Raw genomic sequence first — 26,690 nt, 5'->3', positions numbered from 1 at the left:
TTTTGTTAAGAATGATTTTAAAAAATAGTTGTTAATGTTTATGAGTCATACAGCTATAAAAATAATGATTCTTAAATTTTAATAAAATTATAACTTTTCACATGGGGGTCGGGGTATCATTTGCCACCTTTCGACCCCCCTTCCCTCCACCCATGGGGTAATAAAAGACGACGGATTAGTTAAGAATAATTTTAAAAAATAGTTGTTAATGTTTATGAGTCATATAGCTATAAAAATAATGATTCTTAAATTTTAATAAAATTATAACTTTTCACACGGGGTCGGGGCATCATTTGCCACCTCTCGACCCCCCCCCTTCCCTCCAACCATGGTGTAACAAAAGACGACGGATTAGTTACTTACAAAGCTGTGATAATTCATTCATATTTACTTTTAACTATTTTTAGATTAATTAAAGCTAAACTATTTGAGGTGGAATATATTGTGTAACATATAAAACTGAATTATGATGCGTAACACGTTATATATACTTCTGAAACCCAAAGATTTGTAAATGTTTTAACTAAGTTTAATTGTCGTGTAAACATTGCCGGAGGATCTAAAATCATCCTCTTGCTCTATTCCCCAAACCCCCACTTTTCTTCCCTCATCATCTTTTTCTAACCCAAATTTCAGTAAATATATGTACAACTACATCAGAATATACAATTTTTGAAAGAATTCTGCTTAATATCCATCCATCAGCCTTCACCCGTCCAAATTAAAGGAATTATATACCCACAACTTGCCAATCAGATAAAACATGGGGTATAAATAGGCATCAACCTGTTAGAGAACAAGCTTACCAGACGCAGCATTTGGTTTCCATACAAGAGCACTATTCCCCTACCTTGGTGCCATTACTCGAAGAGGACTCTATTTCTGTTGGCAAAACAGTTCCATCTTTGATTTCATTTGATAGCGATAACTCTTCCATTGACTTCCCAGCTTCGAGGAACACCATCAGATCTCTAAGCTGCAAAAATACATGGAGAAGAAAGACCTCCAATTAGTTCAGATGCATGCATCAATATGGTGAAAACAAATTTGGAAATCATGTGTCACCTGTTCTTCCAAGTCACTTATTTTATCATCCTTCAGTTTCAAGGCCTTTTTTCCTCTGTAAAAACAACAAAGTATTAGAGCAAAGAGTAAGCACCTTTCATTGTCATACTAGTCAGGTATCTACATAATTAGTGGCACTCTTAAGTATATTTGCCAAGTATCGCTTTGTGTCACTTGCCTTTCTTCTATTTGAAGTATCTTTTCTTTCCAAATCTCCTGATTTTTCAACAGATTCTCATTAAGCTGCACGCAAACGAACAATAACAAGCAATGAACATTAGATTCTAGATAAGCCAGTCTCAGGAGCAGAAGAGATTAATGCTTACATCTTTAAGAATTTCTTTTTCTTTAACAAATCTATCCAGCTTGGCCTGTATCTTCTGCAGCTTTTGAGTGACAGCCTTGTCCACAGCTTTAGAAATTTCCCTTTCAGTTTCTTCTTTGACGTCTTGCAGTAAGGACTCAAAGTACTATGATGAAAACAAGGGTTACTAATCTTGAATAGGCAGCTTAGAAATATATATATCCAAAATGTTTAAGACTGTCTACCGTATCTATTACTTATGGATTGAACGAAGCAATCTGGGAAGAATTGCAATGATGCTAAAATGAACTCAAGCTCCAACAAATTCAGATGAGAACTCATGTAGTAACTAATATATATATAAGAATGCACTTACTAATTTTTGGTTCTCAAGTTGAGTGGCAAGCAATTCATTGTACTCATTAACAATCTGCACAAACATTTAATAATGAGAGTACTTCAATACACGGAACATCATACCACTGAAATCAACAGATTTTTTTTAGATCAAAGAATTTCATACAGCTTCAACTTTACTGTTCAAAAGGGCCTCACTAAGTCCAGAATCTTTGCATTCACAATTTCCACACCCATCATTAGTATGCACGCAATGAGCATTCAATTCAACCAACTTTCCATCAGTTTTGGATTGAATTAGTCGGTGAACATAGTTGTCACCCACATAATCCCATACTCGTTGTGTTTCCAATTCAAGAGAATAGCAATGCTGTGTTTCCTTCCAGTGTATTATGGCATGTCCTCCTTTATACCTATTACAAGAAGGGGAAATTACCTTGTTCAAGATATTTTTTTTCTAAAAGGAAAAACATCAGAAGGGGAAAAAATCTGATTACCTCCCACAGCCAACAAAGCCACAGATAACACAAATCCAGAGATTCTCAGAAGTTTGACAAACAAAACATATTGATTTTTCAGGCTGCTGCTGACAATACCGGCAAACCTGAAATGTGGAAGACAAAGATAATTAACTTCCAAAAAACTACTCTCTTCAGTTTTTGACAGAGCAGTTCTTTCCTGAACAGTTACATTATTACAGTACCCAGCTGAAAAGAGTAAAATGAATCATTATGGCAATAAAAAGTCTAGCCAAAAGCTTAAGCAAGTCCTGGCCCAAGCAAGCCTAACTAAGCCTTTAAAGCTTTCCGTAGTAGTTATATTCCAAAGAAGATTAATACCTTTTAGAAAAAAGTCCACAGAGCCCCTCAAACTAACCACCTAACTGACAATGTCCCCCAACATAAATTTTTTTCAATAAGACAAAAATACCCCTATAAATTTGAAAAAAATAGAAAAAGAAAAACGTAAAACTTAAAAAGAATAAAAAAAAAAAACGAAAAAACCATGGGTGGCCGAACCACCCTCTCAATTTTATTATTTTGGGGTGGCCCATTGGAGTGGTTCAGCCACCCCCAAATGGCCAAAAAAATAAAGGGGGTGGCTGGTTTTTTACTTTAGTTTTAGTTTTCTTTTTAACTTTTTATTGTTATTAAAGATATTTTTGTCATTTGGGGGAGGGGGGGATTGTCTCAATCTAAAGTTTGGAGGGGACATTGTCAATTGTGTGGTAGTTTGAAGGAGGTATGTGGACTTTTCCCTACCTTTTAATACTTCACAGAAAAAAGCAAAGACAAAGTGTTAATAAACTCACTAATACATAAAGTTGAAACTAAGCAATTAACAAAATCATTTAAACAAAGGTCGCAAAGTGAACTGAATAAGAAAGGTTAATAGAAACCATCAACCATGGGTTGGATTTCTGAGCTCATAAGACAATGAAGCTCCCATACTATATTACAATACGATCTTGAAGGTAAACTTGTGCATTACGACATTATGCACATGATACTTTAATCACTATCTTCGTATTTGGGGGTATAAAATCGTCAGATCCAACAAAATTAATTTTCAACCATAAGACATTGATCTTTGTGGTTCTCACTTTAAAAGTATTATCTTATTCATCGCAAGCCCAGCAGAAAGGAAGCTGCAGTGAGTAGATGACCAGCTGGGAACGTATCCTCATGCGAAGAACAAGGTTTTATGGGTTATTTGGTGGTTAACAGGTTGAGAAAATATATAGGGTTCTAGGATTTTGAAAGGTATGGAAAAAGGCTTCATTTGCGGTTGCAAATAAGGAAGAAAAGAGAGAATTTTGCTGCTCTTCAGGGGATCTATGAAAACTGACGTGAATAATGTGAATAGGTAGCAGTGCGCGAAGGAGAAAAGAAGAGATACAAAAAGAGAAACACTTTAGACGCTCTTGCCTTAAAACTCAAACCACCCAAAATTCCATTAATCAAAATCTCTGAATTCTTTGAGTGCATTGGGCACTAGTATATGAGGAATCTTTCTTGCACTAGTAGCATTGGTACTCCTAATTTGACTAGATAACCAAATACCTAATAAACCCAAATAAAGACTAATGTGGACTCAAACCAAATAAAACCAAGTTACTTAGAATCTCCTAGAAGATTCTACTCGACTCAATGTACAAAATACCCTCAATTCACAGTAGATACAGAAAATAACGATCTGCCCTTCATTACAAAGCTAACTATAACTTGGAAAATAAAATCCCAAATTAAGAACTGATTTAAACATAGAATACTGATGACTAGACTTTTAAAACAATACTTGCTTCAATTGGACTCTGCAGGTTGGTGCTACATATGAAATCTTCTAAGTTATCAAAATTGAAAATCACTCTAGAGACAGCAACTAGACTCTTATTTCATGTCCGCATCAGGTATGACCCAAAAAAATAGATGTGATTGTTTGGGGTGGCCACCAAATAGTGTTGACAATAGCAATTGGTAGAGATTAGTTGAGGAGCTTTCAAAGGTTGTGGGAGACACAAAAAGTGATTTGGAGACGATTGATGATGGTTGTGTCAAGGCAAAGCTTGCAGGATTGCCCCCTTCTCCAGTCAATAGAAAACTTAGAAAAGAAGCCCCAACATTTTCTCATCTAAACGTGTGTTAAGTGTCAAGGAAGTTAGTCTTCCCTAATCGGGATTGTGTTAGCAAGACCCATATAAATAAGCCCTAAAGTTCAACAATTAATTAGGGCGAAATCACCTTTCTGCTCTTTCAATTCTAGACATTGCCCTAGGATGTATGTCTAGGACAAATGCACATGCACACACCCTGAGAACATGCAACCACTAATGAATAACTTACCGGACAAGAAGAATCCGTCCACATTGAAATACAAGAGCAATGAAAAGAATGATTGCAGATAGTTGTGAGAATGCCACTCATATCTTGGTCTAATCTCTCTGCAACATCAGTCACAAATAAGAAGAATCCAAGCAGAAAGAAAATGTTAAAAACAGGCTGCCATCCTATTCAAGCAATTTTCACTTCAATATAAAATGTAGAGATTTAAGGATGCAAAGTGTAAGAAACAATTGCAAGCAATCCACAACCAAGAAAATTCTTGAATATAGTTTCATATACTTGTAAATGAGGAACCAGACCACCAGATACCAACAAGGTCAAATTTCAGCAAGGTTTCTTTTGGAATAAATGTCAGAAAGGTTAATCTGACACATAATCTCTGAAACTTTTCAAACAAGTAACTGTTGCAAGCAGACTTCTATTGCTGGCAATTCAGAGCAACTTCCCCTTAGTCATTGTTTAGAAATGGGTATATTTTGAATAGGAGGCCAAGACAAAGATAAGAAGATTCTGGCTAGTTTACAACTTTTAACTCCAGGGCTAAAAAACTCCTGCAAGTTTTCCAAGTTTGAATATCATGGAAAAATAACAAGATTATTCTAAGTTCAAAAAGAAAAAAAGAAAAACATTGTTATCTTTTATAGCACTGGAGATTATTAAGTACTGGGATTATTCGAAGAATATTGTCTGTAAGTTTATAATACTCCGTAATAGACAACGTATTAAACATAAAAGAATTTTGTTGAGAATTTCACAGAGAACAATGACACATATCTATTCTTTTGACAATTAAAAGACAATGGTGGATGAATAGGTAACATCTAAATCTTACACACTTAAGGAAGCTTGAGTTATTAAAAGGAGTAAATTTTTGAAAAATGCTCTCAAAAGGAATTCATTTATTAGTGAGGAATATTTATAACTACAAATTACTTGATAAGCTTTTGATAAGAGATTGCAAATAAACATAATAATCTTCCTCAAACGCACACAGCTGAAATTAGAAAGGTTGCTTCAAATCTGTAAAAACGTGGATTCAAATTTATGGGCGCCATATGAGAAGTCAAATGATAAATGCTTTGAAAACTACCATATGTTTTGAGACAATCCAGAAAGGAAAGTACCGAACCTATTCTGAGACGGAGTATTAAGCGTTGTCTCTGGATTATTTCCACAAGACAAATGTCAATTTCATAGTTCAATTTATGTTCTACCACAAAACAGCAAAAGAAGCTATTCAAACCAGGCATCCGTTAAAGATGTTAATTTGGGCACATCCTCCCAAAATAATTAAGTATCGAGTATCATAATACAAATTTAGTATGTTTAGAACAGACAATGGAGTTTCAATATTTTTGGCTTTGTTCTTGAAATGATCAACTTGTGCAACATGTTTTTAAACAAAATAATCAGGATTTAGTCATTAATTAATAGCCCCCAGATTTCATGCTACAAATTCTTCCAATTATTCCTTAAGAGGGATTACTAGAAAGAAAATACGGTGCCTTAAACCAACACCTTTCTATTAGAATTTTGTTACCTAAATACAAAGGTATAGCCAGCTAGGTACAGTATTTCAAGTTCTGAATGGAAATTAAAACGATGAATACACTTACACATACACAAAAAGAAAAGATTAAAAAATAAAAAAAATAAAAAAAGAAGAAAAAGGATTGAATAAAAACGAGTTACACACCAAGACAGACCGGACATGTGGGTTGGTCAGTTGAGCTTGCGGCAGATCCATGTGCATGTTCGATTGAGGCCGTGTACTGCACATCCATGGTGAAAAGCACACGGCAAACCTCTACCTATACTTGAGTTAAAAATGAAAAACAATAAACAACAATAGCATTATTATGGTTAAAATGGTTTCCCTGACCCATTATTTGCTGACAATGATATATAAATCGCCAACTCAGTAGAAGATACAACACTTATTGAAAGCACACCAAACCTCTAGGGATGAGAATCGCCTCCCGTTGAAATGCTTGTAGAAATTATCGGTGGATTCCTGACTGTCAAACCTGATTAGAATACTGTACCGGTCCTCCATTCCATCATTTCTGAAACCTCAAAAAAAAAGACAACAACACGAAGATGAAATTCAATGAGCATAACTAAATAAAACAACAAAACACAACAAAAGTTTGCACTGCCGAATTCGAACCTGACAATCCGCATCTCTAAGATATGATGAATGAATGAAGCACAGAACTGGCAGAAATCTGCATATGTCATGTAATTCGGCACTCCAAGCACGCAAACAAGAGGTTTCCTTTCCACCTAATGAGCAAAACGAACATCAACCTCAACAAATCTTTAACTTCCAAACAACTTCTAGACCTTCTAAAACAACACACTTCAATGCAAATTCACATAACAAATCAAGTTTTAAACAAATCTTGTGCAGAAAAAACTGATTTAACTAAAACTCAAATTCTAGGTTCTAAAACATTTGAGCTTCTACAATGGATTTTCTGATTCTTAAGAAAGTGTAGCGTAGGAATTGACTAAACTTTGATACTTGAAGCTTTCAGTATAAAAAACTTGCAAACGCATTATCAAATTTCTTTGAAAAATAAAGGAAATAGCGAAAGAAACCATACTTAGAACTTCGCAACCAAACGAAAGTGAAGACTACAATTCAATCAGTCTCACTAAAGCGTTGGCTTCCGAGTTTCAAATTTTCTAAAAGTTTTCCATCAATATTCTGTCCAAAAATATTAGCAGAGAAATCTCTTAAAGCCATATTTCTTTCAATCTATAATTTACTGCTGATATACGAAAATAATAACAATAATAATAATAATTCATTAATTTTAACAAAAGCAACTTCATTGTTCAATTCCTAATGATATTTCAATATTCTGCAGCCTAAATTTCTAAACGAGTCCTTTTTTCTGGGGGAAAATTTGGAAATCTGAAGCTAATTTCCGAAATAACGAAACGACGTGGTGTCGGCAGGTGAGAGTATGGGCTTACGGGGAGATTGGAGGACGAGGGGGAGGAAACGGCGTCTTCGCGGAAGAGGTGCATGACGCCGCGGGTCTCCTCGATCCTAGGGTTCCCGGAGGAGAAAGGAAAGGCCTGAGTTAAGGCGGAGAGTGAAGAAGAAGAAGAGGAGGAGGGAGTGGTGGAATCTCCGGAGATCATCGCTGCCGGTGACCGGAACGCGTCTTCGTTTGAAGGTCCGGCAGGTACCGAGCTGGAACTCGTTGACATGGTGTGTGAGAGAGAAACTGTGTCTTCAACAGAAATGCAGCGGAACGGAACAATCTTTTCTTTCTTTCTTTCTTTCTTTCTCTGCGGCCTGAACGTCCCAAGCAGAAGACAAGAATAGTTTTACTTTGAGAAATGCTAGGAGTACAAAAACTTTTACAAAATGAGCTTTACAAGTTGATATGAAGCCTTACAATAAGCTCTACGCCAGCTTAGTATTAAAATATGTTAAAACAATTTTTTTACATAGACAAAAATACCCTTTAATCTCTTGTCGAACCTACTTCCTTGGAAACCATCACAATGCAGGAAACTTAGCATGCTGGCCATCACAACTCTGACCCCGACCACCGGAAACCCAGCACCCCAGACAATCTCGGACTGGACCACAACCCCGACCACGCTTCTAGTCAGGGAAGGGCCAGATCCCGGCCAGCCAGCCGGGATCCAACTGTTTTGGCTGTGGATGGGCCAGATCCTAGACAGACGGCTGGGATCCAGCCGTTTTGGTAAGGGATGGGCTGGATCCCAGACATACGGCCGGGATCCGACAATTGTGGTCGGGGATGGGCCGGATCCCGGACAGACCGTCGGGATCCGGCCGTTCTAGCCAAGACGACGACGCGACAGGACTACTAAAGTGATCCGTTCGTGGCTGGAAGGGTATTTTGCTAAAAGGGTATTTTAGTCTTTAGGTATAATGTAATGCATTTTGTAAAGTTTTCGTACCCCTGTCATTTCTCTTTTACTTAACAAAGAGGAAAGGTTTTTTTTTTTTTTTTTTTTTTTTTTAAAGACCCATTACAAAGAAACACAAAAGATCGAAATGGACTCTCCAACAACAAACTCAAATGAAATAGACAATGCCAAAATTGGAAATTGAAATTAGTTCATAAATGATCCCAAAATGACCATAATTGACCTGATCCTCTATATGTTGAGCAAAAGTCAAGAAATGGGCCGTATAAAGCGGTATAAGTACCAAAACAGAGGGAGTGGGCAAGGGCAAGGGCAAGACCATTGTGAGATCTTTCAACCCTTTCCAAACCCCACAATGCAGGGAGCGTGAATAAGGGCATGACATTCAAAATATCCTTCAACCTTACCCAAAACATTGCTTGGTAACAACAAACAATAAGAGTGGGGTGGGGTGGGGAGGTGGCAATGCCGAAATCAGAACAGTCTCCGAATATACTAATCTCCACAACAAAATAATACCAAAATGGAACAGGGAGACTAAATCTCATACAAAGCAGAAATAGAAAAACAGAAAAAACAACAAAAAGCAACAAAAGACCCAAACTAGGGATGTAAATAAACCAGTCTGTTCGACAACTCACTCGATACCTACTCGGTTTAGCCTAATCCGAACTCGAGCTCGATACTGTAGAAACTCGATCATTACTGTAGAAACCCACTTGATTAGTAAGTGATACATACCCGACTCGTTCGACAAAACTCAATAGGGGCTCACGAGCTCAGCTCGTTTAAAACTCGACCGGATCGCTCGTTCGGCTCGTTAGTCTAACTCGTTAGCCCGTTCATATCTTACATATATATTGGTAAATAGTAAATATAGTATAACATATATAGTATTGCATATTAATTATAATACTTTGATAACAATATTTAGTATGTTAAATTAACATATTAAGTTATTAATAGTTGGTATATAACAATATAACAATATTAAATAGTTAGCATATATATATATATATATAAACACATATAGCACATCACACATAATTACAATAGTTAGATATTATACTTATATTATAGTTACTTAGTTATATAGAATATATTAAACTTACTATTTGTTCACATTATACATATACCATAGTTTATACTCTCTAGTTATATATAATAACATATTGTTAATTTATTACTTATAAACTATAGTTACGTACTATATTTTATAATATGCCTTATATAATTACATATTATATATTTATGTTATTAATAAATGCATATAGGTTGTTCATAAACTTGAGCTTGAATTCTGCTTTGATCACTCATTGAAAAATTTAATAGTCTACCTTGAGCTTTAGTTGAGCCGAGCCTGTCGAATAACCCGGCTCGGCTCGAATGTCATTTTCAATAAACTCGAGTTTGAGCTCGAGCTCGTCCGAGTTTAAACAAGCCGAGCTTGAACATGCAATTTATAGCTCGGCTCGAATTCGAGCTCGACTATTTAGACTCGACTCATAAACGAGCCAGTCTTAAAATCTTCAAACTCGACTTGACTCAGCTCGATTACATTCCTAACCCAAACTACAACAGAACAGGTGGAAGGCATGGCAACGATGAAAGAGAACACTGTCAGGCGTGTAGATGTCAAGTGGAGGCACAGAGACCAACGATGGAGAGCAGAGAGGCTGACCGACGAGGTAGAGTGGCGTGTTGGTGGACGTGAGTGGCAAGGACTAACAGATCTAGCTTGGAAGGAAAGGACGATGCACTGGCGTGTGGGGGAGCGTTGGTAGCGCGTAGGCAACGAGTGGAGTCACAAAAACTAGCGATAAAGAACGGAGATGATAAGGAAGGTGGTGGAGTAGCGCACTGAAGGGTGGGAGTGGTGAAGATGAATATATCTGGCTTGGAAGGAAGGGGCGACGTTGGGTAGAGGTCTCTTGTGGAAAAGACAATGCTTAGCAAAGGTTCGGGGTGATGGCACGGCTCGACAATGGTGGAGGCATGGAGGAGCACGACTAGAGTGGCGGCAATGCTGGAGAGGGAGGGAAGGCACCAAAACAACAAGGAAAAGGGGGAAAACCCATAGAAAGGGGAAGGGGGAGGGAGGAAAAAAAATCCATCCCTCCTCCCCAAAACAACCACAAGAAGCGGAAAAGAGCCTCACAAAAGAGGTGGAGACTTTTCTTCTAGAGAGAAGGAAGAGCTTCTCTCTCAAGAAAGAGATAAGCAGGGTTTTTTCGTAGGCGCCTGTCTTTGGTTCTTATTTCCTAAGGCCTTTTGTCTTGAGATCGATTCTTTGATGAGAAAATTTTGGTAGGGTTTTCCTCCTGAAAAAAAGCTTAACCTTTCTTGATACAAGCTTTGGGTAGAATTCACCCTTGAAAGCCAGCTTGCAAAGAGATGGTGCTTGAGAGCTTATATACACATGATTAAGATTGTTCTTAAGTCATGTGAGACATTTAGAATCGTAACATACTATCATGCTCTGCCTCCAACGTCCACGGCGGCCCACTCTATTTCATAAGTCGCCCCCTCCATGACTCGATCCAATGATGTGGTGCTTAGCTCTGATACCATTTATCGGATCATGAGCCAAACACCACAGGTTCGAGTCACTTAGAGGACGACCTATTACCAATGAAATAGAGTGGGCTATTGTAGACGTCGGCTGCGGAGCATGGTGGTATGTTACAATCCTAATTCTTAAGTGTCTCATATGGTTTAAGTACAATCTTAACCATGTGTATATTAGTTTTTGGCATCATCCTCTTGCAAGCAAGTTTTTAAGGGTGAGTTTTACCCAAGGTTTGTATCTTTTGGTATCAAATTAAAGCACCACGCCACGAGTTTGAGTCATGGAGGGGGCGGCCTATGAAATAGAGTGGGACACCGTGGACATCGGGTGTATAGCATGATGGTATGTTATGATCCTAAGTGTCTCACATGACTTAAGTATAATCTTAACCATGTATATATAAGCTCTTGTGCACCTTCTCCTTTCAAGCCAGTTTTCAATGGTAAGTTATATACAAGATTTGTATCATTTGGTATCAAAGCCAAGCACCACGTCACAGGTTCGAGTTATGAAGGGGGCGACCTATGAAATAGAGTGGGCCATTGTGGAAGTCAATTGCAGAGCGTGGTTGTATTATACAATCCTTAGTGTCCCATATGACTTAAGCACAATTTTAACCATGTGTACATAAGCTATTGGGCATCCTCCTATTGCAAGTCGGTTTTCAAGGATGAGTTCTATTGAAGGCTTGTATCATTACTCTTCTTTCTTGATAGAGTATTTATTCCCCCAAATCTGTTGAAATTCCGAATTATGGAATTTCAAAACAAAACCTTACTTGCAAAATTGGGTTGGAAAGTTCACTCCAACCCAAATCTTCATTCTCAGTTTTTGGAGGCTCTTATAAAAGCTGGTTCTTCTTGGTTGTGGAACGGAATTCCAAATAAAAAAAAAAAAGTGGTTGAAAAATGAACTTGTTAGGCCATCTCTAGGGGGAACAATTTGAACATTTTGGTCCTCCCTTGGGTATCTACTGTAGAAGGTTTCAGACCTAATCCTAACCCAAATGCTTCTCTCCTACCACATTTGAATGTTTTAGATCTCATCCTTTTGGAGGACCATTCTTGCAATGCACCTCGATCTCATTCAACAGATTTTTGTCTTCTGCGAATCCTGAGCTTGGGAAATGCCCCATTTGTAACGGCCCAACCAAAGCTCAATTCCATTTGTTCTTAGAATGTCCCTTCGCTAAGATCATTTGGAGGAATCAAAAATGGCCTCTTGATACTTCAGTTTTTTCGGGTGCTACTATGGTCCATTGGATTCAAATTAACACTTGTCTATCCTTTGCCAAGACATCTTTGAATTTCAATTAACAGTTGTCATTATTATTCTAGACCAAATCTGGTTCTGAATTAAGGAACCAATTGATACACAACAACATTGTTTCGGATATTCATGACATTCATGTTACTTTGAAGAAGATTTCCACCTCAATCACTCTTCATCTCATAGCTTGGAGGTCTTCACAGTTTGGCCTCTCTTTTTGGCAAGCTCCCCCACCTGGTTCTCACAAGCTTAATTTTTGATGTTGCTATTAGATCTTCCTTTGCAGTGCCAACAGTTGTTCTAAGCAATTCCCTTGCACACAAAATTAGACTCAAGCTCATTGCCGATTGGAACTTTTCTTCCATCATCGTCGAGATTATCGTGAAACTTCAGCATCTCCATGATTGGACAGCTACAAAAGTTTCAAGCAGCACTAATTTTCGTGCACACCATCTCACCGAATGGGCCGCTTTTAACTTCCTATTTGGAAGCATTTCCAATACTTGCCTCATTTTTAATTCGATTAGGATCGATAGCGGGAATGATCCCCCCATATAACCCTTCTCCTTTTCCTTGTATTTGCTCAGGAAAATAAAAATAAAAATTTATATGCTAGTTGGTCGTCATAGCGTAGCACGGGACAGGAGTAACGTTAAAAAAAATGGTACTCTTTGAAAAAGGAACCCCCTTCCCTGCTCCATGCTAGAGAGGGTTTGTCTTTTCTGTCCTCCCATCAACCCGATGTCTCCACCAATCTCTTTAGACTAACGTTTATCTGTTATTGCCTTTATTTTTATTAGTCTTGTTGCCTGGAGTTTTGGAATGAGATATGCATCCTTTCACCCACCTCTGTCATCCACGCGTCTCTTCTCCCCTTTCATCCATCTACACTCTTCCATTGTATGGTTACTGTCCAAGCGGGTGTACCACACTCGTCTCCTTAGCCCGCGTGGACTACATACGCTACTATTACCCTGGGTCTTCTACAACAGATTCAAGGTCCCATGACTCTTTTTCAAAGAGTCTTTTTGGTTTTCAAATTTCTCATATTTAGATTTGAGCTTCAACATAATTCAATTTGGTTGGGCTTCAGACTCACCGCTTAAGAAGGAAAGCCCTCAATAGTTGTAAAATACTACTTAGTCTCTCTAGTTCCCTTGAAACTGGTCAGAAGCTAAGTTTTATGGAATCCTCTTATTAATACTCTCGATTTCCATTATGGGCCGCAACCACTAGCTTCACTGACTGCATTTCTACTCGACTTCCACCTTCAAGGTCTCCCTTCAGAGCAATAAGGTACTAATTGTTTGTCTAGATTGGATTTTTCCGTTGATTTGCTTGTTTTTTGTAATGTTTTTCGGGATTTTATTTGTTGTAATGTTTGTTTGTAGTTTGGTTCTTCTATTATACTCATAAAAAAAAACAAATAATAATAAAATAGAAGAATAAATAATCGGCGTATCGTAATGTACATTTTTAGATGTCTCTAGTAGTAGTATGACATGTTAACGTCTCTAGTAGTAGCATGACATGTTACGAGATGTGTAACATGCCACTTTCTTTCTCTTTTTTCACGAACGTATGAACTATGAAGATAAGTTTCTAAAACGGCCTTTGCAGTTGCAATATTGAAGAATGCTATTTAGTAAATTGTTATACAATTGTTATATAAAGGAAAATTATTTAGTATATTCTTGTACAAATGCCATATATATAATTGTATGAAGTGACAGTAAAAATCAACCTTTAAATTACCACTTGTTTAAAAAAGAAAAAGAAAAAAGTATTGATCCAAATGGCTAATTTTTATTACTACTTCATCCAATTGTATGGTAATAAAATTACTCCTATACAATTTAATGATGTGGTAGTAAAAATTAACTTCTGAATTAGCACTTCAAAAAAAAAAATTAAAAAAAATCAAAAGCTAATTTTAACTGTCTTATTATTCCAATTGTATAAAAGTTTACTAAATAGCATTACTCTTTAGCCTATCAGTGGTCACTTCCATGGGAGTATATTGGCTTGAATGACCAAATATGGTTGATGAAATGACCAGCCACAAAAGTGTTGGCCTTCTTAATTTGCTCATACATGCATAAAACTCTCTTATAAAGTATCAACATGAAATTAGAGAAAGTTGTCAGAATTTTAAACCCTCAAATTACATGCTGACATGTGTTAAAAGTTGTAAAAAAAATTGCATTAGGAACATATTCGTATAGAACAGTTGGTTGGTATCATTACTGTACGCCAAATTATGACACTTCTTAAGCTCAAACCAGTTCAAGTACCCCTCAGATAAGAATAAGAAACAGCGCAACCCAGGCATAAAGACACTAAAAAGAGTAATCTACAAAATATTGTTCAGAACACACAAAATCTAACGCAGCATGTCAATCATGATCACTAGACAATTGCATAAAATGGTGATTATATAATCTGCAGGTCTCTTCTGACCAAGGTCTCGAAAATGATCACTGACATACAACAACAATTCAAACTACTCTCAACACTAGAAACAACCATATTGTCACCGAAGACTCACAAAACTGGATGAGAAATAAAAGGAATCTTTCAACTCCCTTATTGAGGAGACTCTTGGAATACCTAAACAGTAGTCGATATCGATGCACAATGAGCCCTTTGTTGGTTTCAATTCAAACTGGAGCAGGAACTTGGGAATCTACTGACTTCAGTACCTCTTCACCCATTTCCTTGCATCCTACCAACTTCTGTATAAGCAAGTGTTAGCCATTAATCAATCAAATTACAATAATAATATACTACCTTGGATTGATAATGACAGTAACAACTAAAGGCACCAATCATGTAGACATGAAGCTCCGTCAAAGATTTTGAAACAGAATTTCTATAGCATCATCATCAAGATTTAAAATATTAATTATATAGTGTACATGTGCTGGTTAACTGAGCAGGATATGTATGAAACAATGAAAAAAAATTTGAAGAATTTAGAATAACTTGGGGAGGGCTGTGGACAAGGACTCAATAAGGAAATAAACAGCCATTTGAAGTTTATCCCATTTCATAAATTTTTTCTCGCCAAAATCAAACAGAATATTAAGAAACTTAGTTTGTGAAAATCTCTTCTATGAAGGAAAATGAATGGGATCAGCGAATAATTTTTCCAAATAGAAAATGCACATACATTTCCATCTGAGTGTATGTCCACCGTTCGATACCCCCTACTCAAAGTATCAAGGACTGCAGCCTCAATTCTCTTGGCAGCATCTTCTTCCCCTAGACCATACTTCAAAAGCATGGCAGCACTGAGCACTGTTGCTAATGGGTTGGCCTTATCCTGCATCATATTAAAAATCAGGAGACCCCGTGAAAACGCATGTAATATTCAAAAGAATATAAACTTGATTTGTAGGAAAATCAACCTGTCCAGCAATATCAGGAGCAGAACCATGTATTGGTTCGAAGAGTCCAGGTCCCTGAGCCAATGACAAATTCAATGTCATCATATGATGAAATTATTTAAACTTCTTTCATAAATATATCAAAGGAGGTCATAAAAAAAAATTATATATCAAAGGCATTACAAGAATTTCTTTCCAAATAATACAAAAAACGAAAACAAAATGGTTTGCCATACCGATTCACCAAGACTAGCAGATGGAAGCATCCCAATACTTCCAGTAATCATTGAAGCCTCATCGGACAAAATATCTCCAAATATATTGTTTGTCACAATTGTATCAAACTGCAATTTACATAGTCATTGTAAGGCTTGCATTTCCCATCGATGGGGCTCTGGAAGTTCACTTTCCTTCTCACCTGAATTTTCCAGAGTCGGATGTAAAATGAAGAGAAAGTTTACGCAAATCTGTTTTAGAGGCAAACCTGTTTTGGATTCCGAACAAGCTGCATAGCGGCATTGTCAACATACATGTGTGAGAGTTCAACATCAGGGTATTCTGAGGCTATTGCTGTAACTCTATTCCTCCAAAGGATTGATGCCTGAAAATTCACTGATCAGTACACATAAATGATGTTGTAGCATACTTTTCCACAACTCTAGAATTCGCTTATTATGCTTCTGAAGTAGTTATTTCATTTTCATTTTTCATTCTATCAGTTTCCCTTTCATTAATTTATAAATGACATAATTCCTGTTTGCATGACAAGGACACAAATTATGACCTTCTTTGCCATCTGATACACCATTACTAGTAGACATGTCTAGGTTGAGAAAACAAGGAAATAGTGGGTCGGTTTGACAACCATCTTTCTCCTTCCTTTTTTCTTTCTACCCAAAAAAGTCAAAACATTAACAAACAACTCTCCTCACAAAAAACTCAAAACTCTTTTTACCTTAATGTCACATCACACAAGAAACACTCCTTAAAATGGTCTATCAAACACCACCAGTATCTTGATTACAATCTAATTTCAGAAATGTCAGATTCAAGTAAAAAGCTGACACTGGGGTTCATGTCCATAAATTATGTAGAATACATAAAAAATAACAGGAAACCATGTTAGGTTGAGTACTTATTACATGGAGGTGAGGTATCATCTGTATGTAATAGCCACATAATACCATCTGTATGCCTATCCCTTTTAATCTAAATCATGGCTTCGGGGTTATGCAAGTATACAACCAGAACACAAGAGGATAGCATAAACTAATCAAGCCAGGAACATTTTAAATAAATTTCAGTGTCTCACATAAACTATCTGTGTCGTATTTCAGTCTTCTAGTTCTCCACTTCCAAGCCCAAGAAAATAAAAAAATAAAGAAAGGAAGGTCTGTTTGATTTTTTCAAAAGATTCTATCAGAGGTCTTGATCTCATTTGTTTCAACTAAGATTAAATTACCGATTGATTGACAAAAGTGATCAAATGAGACCGAGAGCTCTGATCTACAGTCCATCCGTAAAAAAATAAGAAAAATTATCCTGCTGGACACTTGGTTAACATTCCTCCATACCACTATCATAGGACACATATAATACCTTATTAAAATGAAAAATTGCAATCCCACACTATTATGAGAATGAACAATATGTTTTTGGCACTTTAGCCTGAGTCCTACGAGTGAGCCATAGTCATTTGTCATATGATACTCTAGGACATAAATTATAAAAGAAAGAAAAGAAATTTAGAACATTTCCAAAGAACACCTTAAAATACATAAGGCAAAGAAACCAAAAGTTATAACAGTACAAAAGTACCTCCAACACATTTGCTTTGTCGACAGAGCAAAGTTTTCCACGCCGCTTCCGAGCAGTCTCAAATGCAACACGAGCAATGCGATCAATCTGGCATGCAAACTCTTTACATTCAAAAACCACTTACTTCCATCATACAAAATTATTATACAGTACAAGATAGGGAGCAAGACAACTCGGAAAACAAACTTGGATTCCCATCCATACTAATAGACCACCAAAAAATAGCATGCAGCACAAAATCATGATAAGGATTTGATGTCATTTTTTTTTTTTTTTTTTATGAATAATAATAATTTAATAGAAAGAAAAGGGCAAAACCCCCATGCACGAAAAGTATACAAGAGAGCCGAATACCCTAAAGGCTACTACAATCTAAAAAACAAATCAAATCTACCAGATTCTCTGTGTCAAAATTAGAAACATTTACAATAACCCAATCCAAAAGAGATTTCAGAAGGGAGGATTTCTGAAAAAGCACATTGGACTCACTATCCTTAAAGAGACGCCGACTCCTTTCTCTCAAAATGCTCCACATTAAGAGAGCAGAAATAACTTTTCAGATTGCCTCTTTGGGGTGTCCCCGCCCTAGAAAATTCCAGCAATGAAGAAGCCGTATGATGTTACTAGGCATAACCAAAGAACCCTGAAAATGGATAAAAGGATGATTAATAGTTTCCTAATTCTTTTTTCAAAGACCACACCAGTTAGCTAGATGGAAACCCCACCTTCTAAGGTTATCCACCATAAGGATTCTACCCATAGCTATTGTCCATAAGAAGAAAGCAATGTCAGGAGGGGCCTTAACCTTCCAAATACTTTTCCAAGGGAATGAACTATGCTCATCTAACTGTAACATATTATAATAGCTCTTTACCGCAAAGCTGTGGCTACTAGAAGGTGTCCACAACATACTATCCACTTCTCCCGAATGAGTATTCGAGGAGTATAATAGATTGAGAAAGAAGTCAGGAGATTCTGTTCCCGATCATCGGTTGCCCAAATGAAGCTTGGATTCCAAAGGATTGGGGAACTGGAGACGTCCAAGTTGTCTGACACTAAGGTCTCCTTGTTATGGGCAATGGAATAGAATTATGAAAAAGAATACTTAAGAGCCCCTTCTCTACACCACATGTCATGCCAAAAGCGAATGCAGGAACTGTCCCCAACCTTGTAGGAAAAAAAAGTTGGAAAATGATCCCCAACTGTTACTAATATTCCTCCAAAGACTCACCCCCTAGGTCTTCGTGCTTCCTTTGAACACCAACTCCCTCTCTGGATCCCATACCCATAGCAATCACCTGTCTCCATAAAGAATTCTCCTTATGCCCAAATCTTCAAAGCTATTTATCGAGGAGAGCTTTGTTGAACAGCATGAGATTTTTTATGCCAACCCTCTTCTAGGAACTGGGGAGCAAACAGTCTTCCAATTCACCAAGTGCAATTCGGCTTACCTGCTTGGACCATCCCAAAGAAAATCTTTCTGAAGGCGCTCCAATCTCCTAGCCATGTCTACTGGTAAAGGGAAGAGGGATAAGAAGTATGTAGGAATACTGGATAGTGTACTCTTGATGAGAGTAAGGCGCCCCATTTAAACAAGTAGATCTTCTTCCAACTAACCAACCTATTTTCCATTTTTTCAACTATCCTATCCCAAATGGCTTTTGATTTGAAAGGAGCACCTAGAGGGACACCCAAGTATCTCAGAGGAAGAGAAGAGATGTTACAATAGAGAACACTGGCCAGCTCCTCAATATGCATAACCTCCCCTACGGTGACTAACTCTGATTTTTGGAGGTTGACCTTCAATCTCGAAATGGACTCAAAGTACAAGAAAATGTGATCCAAATTAAGAATTTTATCATTGTTAGCATCACATATGATAAGTGTCTCATCTACAAACAGAAGATGCAATCCCTAATGTCCTGTTATTCTGTTTGGAGCAAAAAATCTTGAAAATGGAGAAGTCTCAAGACTTACAATTACAATACTTGAAAATCTCCAACGATGTTTCCCTTGTTCTCTTTCTTTTTGGATATTAAATACCCGTGTCAGGCATATGCCTCATTACTAGTTTTTTTTTATGAATAATAATTTATTAAGAGAAAAGGCAAAACACTTGTACACGAAGAGTATACAAGAGAAACAACCACCCTAAAGGTCTCTGAAATCTAGAAGGGTAACAAGATCTACAAGATTCAAAGAGGAGAAATTAGGAATATAGAGTCCAGCCCAATCTAAGAGAGATATCAAAAAAGAATATTTTAAACATAGCACATTAGACTCACAGTCCTCAAAGAGGCGTCGGTTTCTTTCTATCCAAATGCTCCACATTAAAAGCGAAGGAATAACCTTCCATATAGCCTCTTGTGAGTATCCCTGTCCTTGAGTCTTCCAACAGTAAAGCAACTCTTGGATATTGTTAGGCATAGCCCGCAAAACATTGAATGAGTTGAGAACCAAGAGTCAAAGGTCACTAGTGTACTCACAATGAATAAGGACGTGATTTATGATCTCCTGATTCTTTTTGCAAAGGCAACATCAATTCACAAGAGTAAAACACCCACCTTCCAAGATTATCAATCGTAAGAATTCTACCCAAAGCTATTGTCCAAGTGAAGAACGCAATACGAGGAGGGGCATTGACAGTCCAAAAGCTTTTCCAGGGGAACAAACAACGCTCTCCAGCCTGTAAAGTGATATATGGTTTGTTTGGTTTGAATATTATTCAATATTCTAACCGGGTTTTATTCAAAAATTCGGAAACCCACATCCAACCCGCAATATACCCGAATAAAAACCCGGATTTAAATATTCTAATTTTCAAATTCCCTTATTCAAATGCCATGATTATTTCAATCATTACCAACATTAATTTTCATAACACCAATCATTATATACAACTTTTCATACAATCCAATCATTTCTTAACATTAAAAAACATTTTTTTCCAATCTCAAAAATTTAACACCAATCATTATACACTACTTTTCATACAATTCAATCACTTCTTACCATTAAAAAACATTTTTTTTGCAATATAAAAAAAATTCAACACCCAAACACAAATTCATAAAGAATCTGAATTCTATTCAACATCCAAACACATTTTTATTGTCTCGAAATCTGCAAACAAATTCAGAATATTATTCTTATTCAAAAAATTCAACACCCAAACGGACCAATAATAGCTCTTCACTTTAAAGTCGTGATTTTTAGCTAGGGTCCACAACATTCTATCCACCACCCCAGAATGGGTTTTCGAGGAATATAATAGGTTGATGAAAGATACAAGCGATTCCAACTCTCAATCCTGGACTGCCTAGATGAAACTCGGATTTTAGTGAGTATAAGTATCGGATAAGTCTATGTAATTCGACACTAAGGCCTATTTGTCTCAAGCTAAGAATTAAAGTTATAGGAATGAAGACTTGTGAGCCGCTTCTCCGCACCAAACATCATGCCAAAAAACAAATGCGGGACCCTTACCCAACCTTGAAGGTTGAATAAATTCCCCCAACCCTTCCTAACATTCCTCCAGGAGAAATGCTACACTTCCCAAAAATTTTCTCCAAAAGTTGGTTCCCAAGTGATGCGTCACCATCTCATGAATCTATTGTTTTGAGAAATGTGTCATCATCTCATTGGATGGTGACACATCACTTGGGAACCAATTTTTGGAGAAAAAATTTGGGAAGTGTAGCATTTCTCTTCCTACAAATGGTCACCCCGTAGGGCCCTCTAGTTTCCTCTGTATGCCTCATTACCAGTTTTGGTTCATTCAATTTGATACAATATATTTATATTGTCAAAGATCTTGCATGCCAAAATAACCTTTTGGGGTTCATATCCTCTTACATTTCTAAGTCAGCCATAACAAAGACACTATTCTCTATCTCTTCTTGATTCTTCCTTACCAAGTAAACCTATATGGTCTACAATGATAAACAAGAAAAAAGTTCATGTATTTGCTAGTTGGAGAAATTTAAATTGATATCAGCTCCAATTGGCCTTGGTTGAAATGTTATACAAATGTCACAACCAAAATGCAATGGCTTATAACTAAAAACTTTCTATAAAGGTGATGGCAAAGAAGAATATTAAAAACTATTGAATCTTGCAAGCCTTTTTTTTTTTGGTGCTAGAATGGGCAGAAACTGATAGGAAGTAAGTAACATAGAAAATGGCTAGTAAACAAAGCTTTTTTTTTTTTTGATAAGTATGTGGAATTTATTAAAAAGCGCAAAGGCGTAACCCAAGTAAATAATAAGTATACAAGAGAAAAGTCTAACCAGAAAAATAACAAAAATCATGAAACTCATGAAAGCTATAAAACTGAGAAAAAAATCAATGGCATCCGTCCAATGCTAGTAATCAAAGTTGTGCCAGAAAACTACCTCATACGCGGCATACACCTCCGTATTGAAGCCAATTTCCTCACCATTTTCATTCTTGCTGAAACCCCTGGGCTTTCCGAAATAAATACCTAGTTCAAGAAGAAAATTACAGAGTTCATGATTACTACAAGAAGGAAAACAATTCATGGTACCTATGCAATTCTATTCCATTCAATGTATACTGACCTCCAGTAAGCTCTCTTACAACCATTAGATCAACACCTTCAGCAACCTCTTTCTTCAAAGTTGAAGCATCCACTAACTGAAATGAGTAAACAAAATAAAACGACAGTTTTATAATGTACACGTCTGAAATAAAGCAGTCAATTAGAATTCATAATACAATTTAATAAACATAAACCATCATTTTAAAAAGTGAAAAATTTAAATCAATTCCAAGATTATGCTAGTCACGCTGGCTTCTCCAGCATCAAGCAAGAGTGCAAGTTTTCTTTCAAGAACTATTCTATTCTATATATGTTTATATTACAATCATGTGACACTAGTTTAAAAATATAAAATTAATTAAAAATGTAAGAAACAAAAAAAAAAAAAATAATAATAAAAAAAAAAAATAACGAACCAAGATTCAAGCTGTTCATTAACTTATAAAAACCTCAATCTTTTTCTTTTTCAGCGTGTCATATGACCAACAGACATCTAGATCCAATTTGATTCTCTACTGCAGCTTCTATCATTGCCTCAATCTCCTACAGACCAATGACATTTAGAGATGTGGTTCACAGAATAAGACATTGGAAACATTGAATGACGAGCCACTTACAGCAAATGCTGCCAGGCAAATAACATCTCAACTGATTACTCCTCAAGTGGAACTTTAGACTTCTACATCACATCAGATCATATTGATTTATGAACTTCCATCTTTATTCCACCATTCATTATTTCTAGAAACACACATGAGATCCTCCAGAAATATAAGCTTGTTAACTTTTTTCTATTAATTTTTTTGACAGGCAATCCACAAATATTATAAAAAGCATAAGGCGCCCCTAAGTACACAGGAAGTATACAAAAGGAACATCTAAAAAGAAAGAAGAAAAAGAACAAGGAAATCCCAGCCAAAGATACCCACAAAAGCCCAGAAGGAAAAGAATAAAACGTTACTAAGGTTACAGCCATGACGAAATCTCCCACACACTTTTCCACCACCCTTATGTCCCACATAAACAAAATGACACCCACAAGATGACACCCCCTTAAACTGCACACTACACAGACCAAATTCCTATCCTTAGACATTTCTTCCCTTCATTCAACCTCTCACGAGCTAGGAGAGTAACCTAGGTGTTGGGGTGCAATAGTGCCGCTTTACTCATGTGGATGGCTCTTAGAACATGCTTTGCGGGATATAAATTTGAATATCATAAAAGGCTTTGGCTTCCCTCACTAGACACCAATTGTTTTTCATATGAGATGGTCAAAGGCCAGATCCAACAAATGGTATCAAAGCCAAGGTCATGTGTTCGAATCGCGGGAGCATCATGTTGAAGAAGGGATTGTTGGGGTGCAACAGTACCACTCTATCACGTGGACGACTCTTACAACATGTTTTGCAGGGTGTGATTTCAAATGCCATAAAAGGCTTTGGCTTCCCTCATTGGGCACCAATTGGTTTTCAGATGAGATTGTCAAAGGCCCGATCCAACACTAGGCTTCATCAAAACACTGAAAGTACCCTTTTGCCTTTACCACAGCTAGAATAATCATCTCTTGCATCAAAGTTTATGGAGCACTCCAAATTTTTTAGGCCCCAACTACCTTTCGTAGCACATTTAGATGGAGAAGCCAAAACCTCGTGATGGTGTTCCTCTTCAAGAGCGGTCAAAAAAGCCAAAAACTATTTCTCATGACCCACATGTGAGATCCCCACAATAGGATAGATCTCCTTCACACATTGCACAACCTTGTAGTAGCCGAATTCCCCCAACTCTCCAACCTCACCATCACTAGCCCCATCCAACCCATCCAAGAGACGCTGGGCAACATCCTTCCCTATCTCTCGCTCTTGTTGTTCACCCCTCTTAGCAACCACAACCAAATCAGAGCAATCGGTTAGGGAAGAAAGAGCATCTTCGACAACAACACCTTGCCTACCCCTACAAGGCACACTTTCACCCCCCAAGACAAAACCAGTTCTGAAAACTGCCCGGGGCTCAGGCTTGTGGGGGAAATGGCAATGTCAACCACAGCTTCTTGCCTACCCATACCTGGCAAACTGTCAGGCACCACTGAGGAGACTGAGGTTGCTTGGGAAAGATGCATTGGCAGGTTCTAGGAAGCCAGACCTACCGGCAAGAACGAGGAATGATCCCCAAACTGATCAAAGATAAACACAGACCTCGCCAAGAGCTAAGAAAGGCCACCGGCAATGTCTGACAAAATCACCCTAGCTGGAGCAGGCCCATTGAACCGGAAGACACCCAAAGAAGAACACACAGCCAGTGCCACGTTAGCCATATCCACACAACTCAAAGGTGAAGGATGCTGAGAGGATTCTGATGCCATCACCAGCGAGTTCTGGGGGATACACCGTGCTGCTGACAACAGTCATTATAACTTATTTTGCAATTGACAGCATCAAAAATGTACTTGCTAGTACTAGTACATCTCTGAACTTTTAATTGGTTAGTTGTAAATAGCCTCAAACTGCGGAACAAAGGATTATAGTAGAGATTTTACTCACGAACATAAAGCTTATTATATGTTAATTCCCATGAATTTTCTTAACTTTTGGTGCGTGTAGAATAGGCACTGTTACTTTCAAAACTTCACTACGTGATAAGATCCCTATAACCATCAGGTTTCTTTCCCATTACCATCACCTATTTCCAGTAATTCTGCATTAGAACAAATATTATACCTGAGGTAAAACAGTTGCAGGCCTCAAATTCGCAAACACCTTAAGGCCAGCCCTAAGCTGAAGCAACCCAGTCTCTGGCTTCAAGTGTTTTTCATTTTTATCCCATTTATACCTTAACATCAAAAAGAAACATTAGATTAATTAAATAATTGCACCACTTGCAAAAAAAGTCAATGTTCATATGCATATATACAATTATATGTACATGGACACACACACACTACCCTCCAATTGCTCCGAGCAAGACCGCATCGGATTGCTTTGCGGCTGAAAGGGTCTCCTCTGGTAGTGGAACTCCAGTCAAATCCAAGGCAGCTCCACCCACAGGCATCTCTTGGAACTTAAATTCAATTCCTGATATACATATTTAAATAAATTATCAAAATAATTGAATCTTATTACTAAACCGTAAACACCCTTCAAAGTATACACTCTTCTTAGAATAAGTTTGAACATGTAGGAAAAGAAAAAAGTCCAACATTATGAATTTTAGTCAAACAAGCTACTCCACTTAATTAAGCCCAAAACAATTGCATATAACTCCGGTCAAATCCAAGGCAGGTCCACCCACAGGCATCTCTTGGAACTTAAATTCAATCCCTGATATACATAATTAAATAAATTATCAAAATAATCGAATCTTATTACTAAACCCTAAACCCTTCAAAGTATACACTCTCTTAGAATAAGTGAGAAAATGTAGGGGAAAAAAACAAGTCCAACATTATGGATTTTAATCAAACAAGCTACTCCACTTAATTAAGCCAAAAACAATTGCTTTCCTTTTTGCTTTCGCAAAATGTACTTCGATTTGATGAAAATGGGAAAAAAAATGAAAATTTCTAATTCCTAAAACTTTCTACAATAGCAATTGAGCCTCATTATGTAGGAAACGCAAATCCACGGAAGTCCGGAGTTTTTATTTCCCTTTCTTTCATTTTCTTTCCTTCTCTTTTCGCCGCAGCCAAACGAAATTTTTTTAAAATTTAGAAAATAAAATACATTAGAGCGAACCGAAGGACCTTCGAGAGAGCCGGCGAGCTTGAGGACGTTGGTGGCGACGGAGATGACCTCCGGGCCGATGCCATCGCCGGGAAGCAGAGTGATGGTGTAGCGTTTGGAGGGTGTGGTGGTTGCGCACCTGATCCGACCGGGTTTGGGGGACTGTTTGGAAACAGACACAGAGTTGAGTCGGAAATAGGGTCTGAAAGACTTGGCGTTGAGTTGCAGACAAGCCGCCATTGCTTTCGACTGTGAATTGCCGCACTTCTTCACTGTAACTTTTTTTTTTTTTTTTTTTGAAGGAAAAGCTCTAGCCTGCTCTTGCGAAGCTATAAAAAGGATTTCCTTTATTTATTTGTTGAGAGAATTACACGCATCTCCAAACTAACAATTTGTAACGTCCCAAAAACTTCAATTGAAGCAAATGTTTTCTGAATTTCCAAAAACATTGCAATTTTTTCTTTTTTTTTCTTTTTTTTTTTGAGAAAGTGAATTCCTTTCATAAAGACTATCAATAACTTGCTAAGCAATTTTTTTTTTTTAATATAAAAGAAAAGTTCCTAAAAATTAGAAAAAAAAAAAAGATAAATATATTTTAGCCTCCTAAACTAACACCCTTTCTCCGGATGGCCTCTCAAACTACCAATGCTTAGATTCTGGCCCCCCAAACTACTACTTTCTGATTTTTTGGCCCCATCCGTCCATTTATGCCGTCAATTCTAAACAGAATTCTGAAAATACCCCTCCTACACTTTGAAATTCTCAAGGTTAAGGGAGGGGTATTTTCGAATTTTTTGTAAATTCCTGTTAGAATTGACGGTATAAATAGACGGATGGGGACAAAAAATCAGAAAGCGGTAGTTTGGAGGGCCAGA

The 26,690-nt window shown here is 37.2% G+C and overlaps 2 protein-coding genes across 2 annotated transcripts; both read right to left on the bottom strand.

Moving 5' to 3' along the window:
* Positions 1-454: 454 nt before the first annotated feature.
* Positions 455-7,931, bottom strand: LOC133865042 (BRAP2 RING ZnF UBP domain-containing protein 2). Its single transcript, XM_062301512.1, has 12 exons — positions 7,555-7,931; positions 6,740-6,855; positions 6,527-6,635; positions 6,266-6,380; positions 4,570-4,667; positions 2,224-2,330; positions 1,893-2,139; positions 1,746-1,799; positions 1,392-1,535; positions 1,244-1,308; positions 1,066-1,120; positions 455-976 (listed from the first exon to the last, which is right to left on the bottom strand). Exons 1-12 carry the CDS (start codon positions 7,792-7,794, stop codon positions 839-841), a joined length of 1,488 nt encoding a protein of 495 aa, XP_062157496.1. The 5' UTR covers positions 7,795-7,931; the 3' UTR covers positions 455-838.
* A 6,814-nt stretch (positions 7,932-14,745) lies between these two features.
* LOC133864684 (3-isopropylmalate dehydrogenase 2, chloroplastic-like) lies at positions 14,746-26,156 on the bottom strand. Its single transcript, XM_062301088.1, has 11 exons — positions 25,836-26,156; positions 25,038-25,167; positions 24,814-24,925; positions 22,116-22,191; positions 21,930-22,018; positions 17,536-17,622; positions 16,202-16,318; positions 15,954-16,061; positions 15,739-15,792; positions 15,501-15,653; positions 14,746-15,063 (listed from the first exon to the last, which is right to left on the bottom strand). The coding sequence occupies exons 1-11, from the start codon at positions 26,053-26,055 to the stop codon at positions 14,989-14,991; spliced, it is 1,221 nt and encodes a 406-aa protein (XP_062157072.1). The 5' UTR covers positions 26,056-26,156; the 3' UTR covers positions 14,746-14,988.
* Positions 26,157-26,690: the final 534 nt, after the last annotated feature.

Source organism: Alnus glutinosa, chromosome 3, assembly GCF_958979055.1.
Source record: "Alnus glutinosa chromosome 3, dhAlnGlut1.1, whole genome shotgun sequence".
NCBI classification, from domain to species: domain Eukaryota; kingdom Viridiplantae; phylum Streptophyta; class Magnoliopsida; order Fagales; family Betulaceae; genus Alnus; species Alnus glutinosa.
The sequence above is the reverse complement of the archived record's forward strand: the minus strand, read 5'-3'. Positions and strand labels throughout refer to the sequence as shown.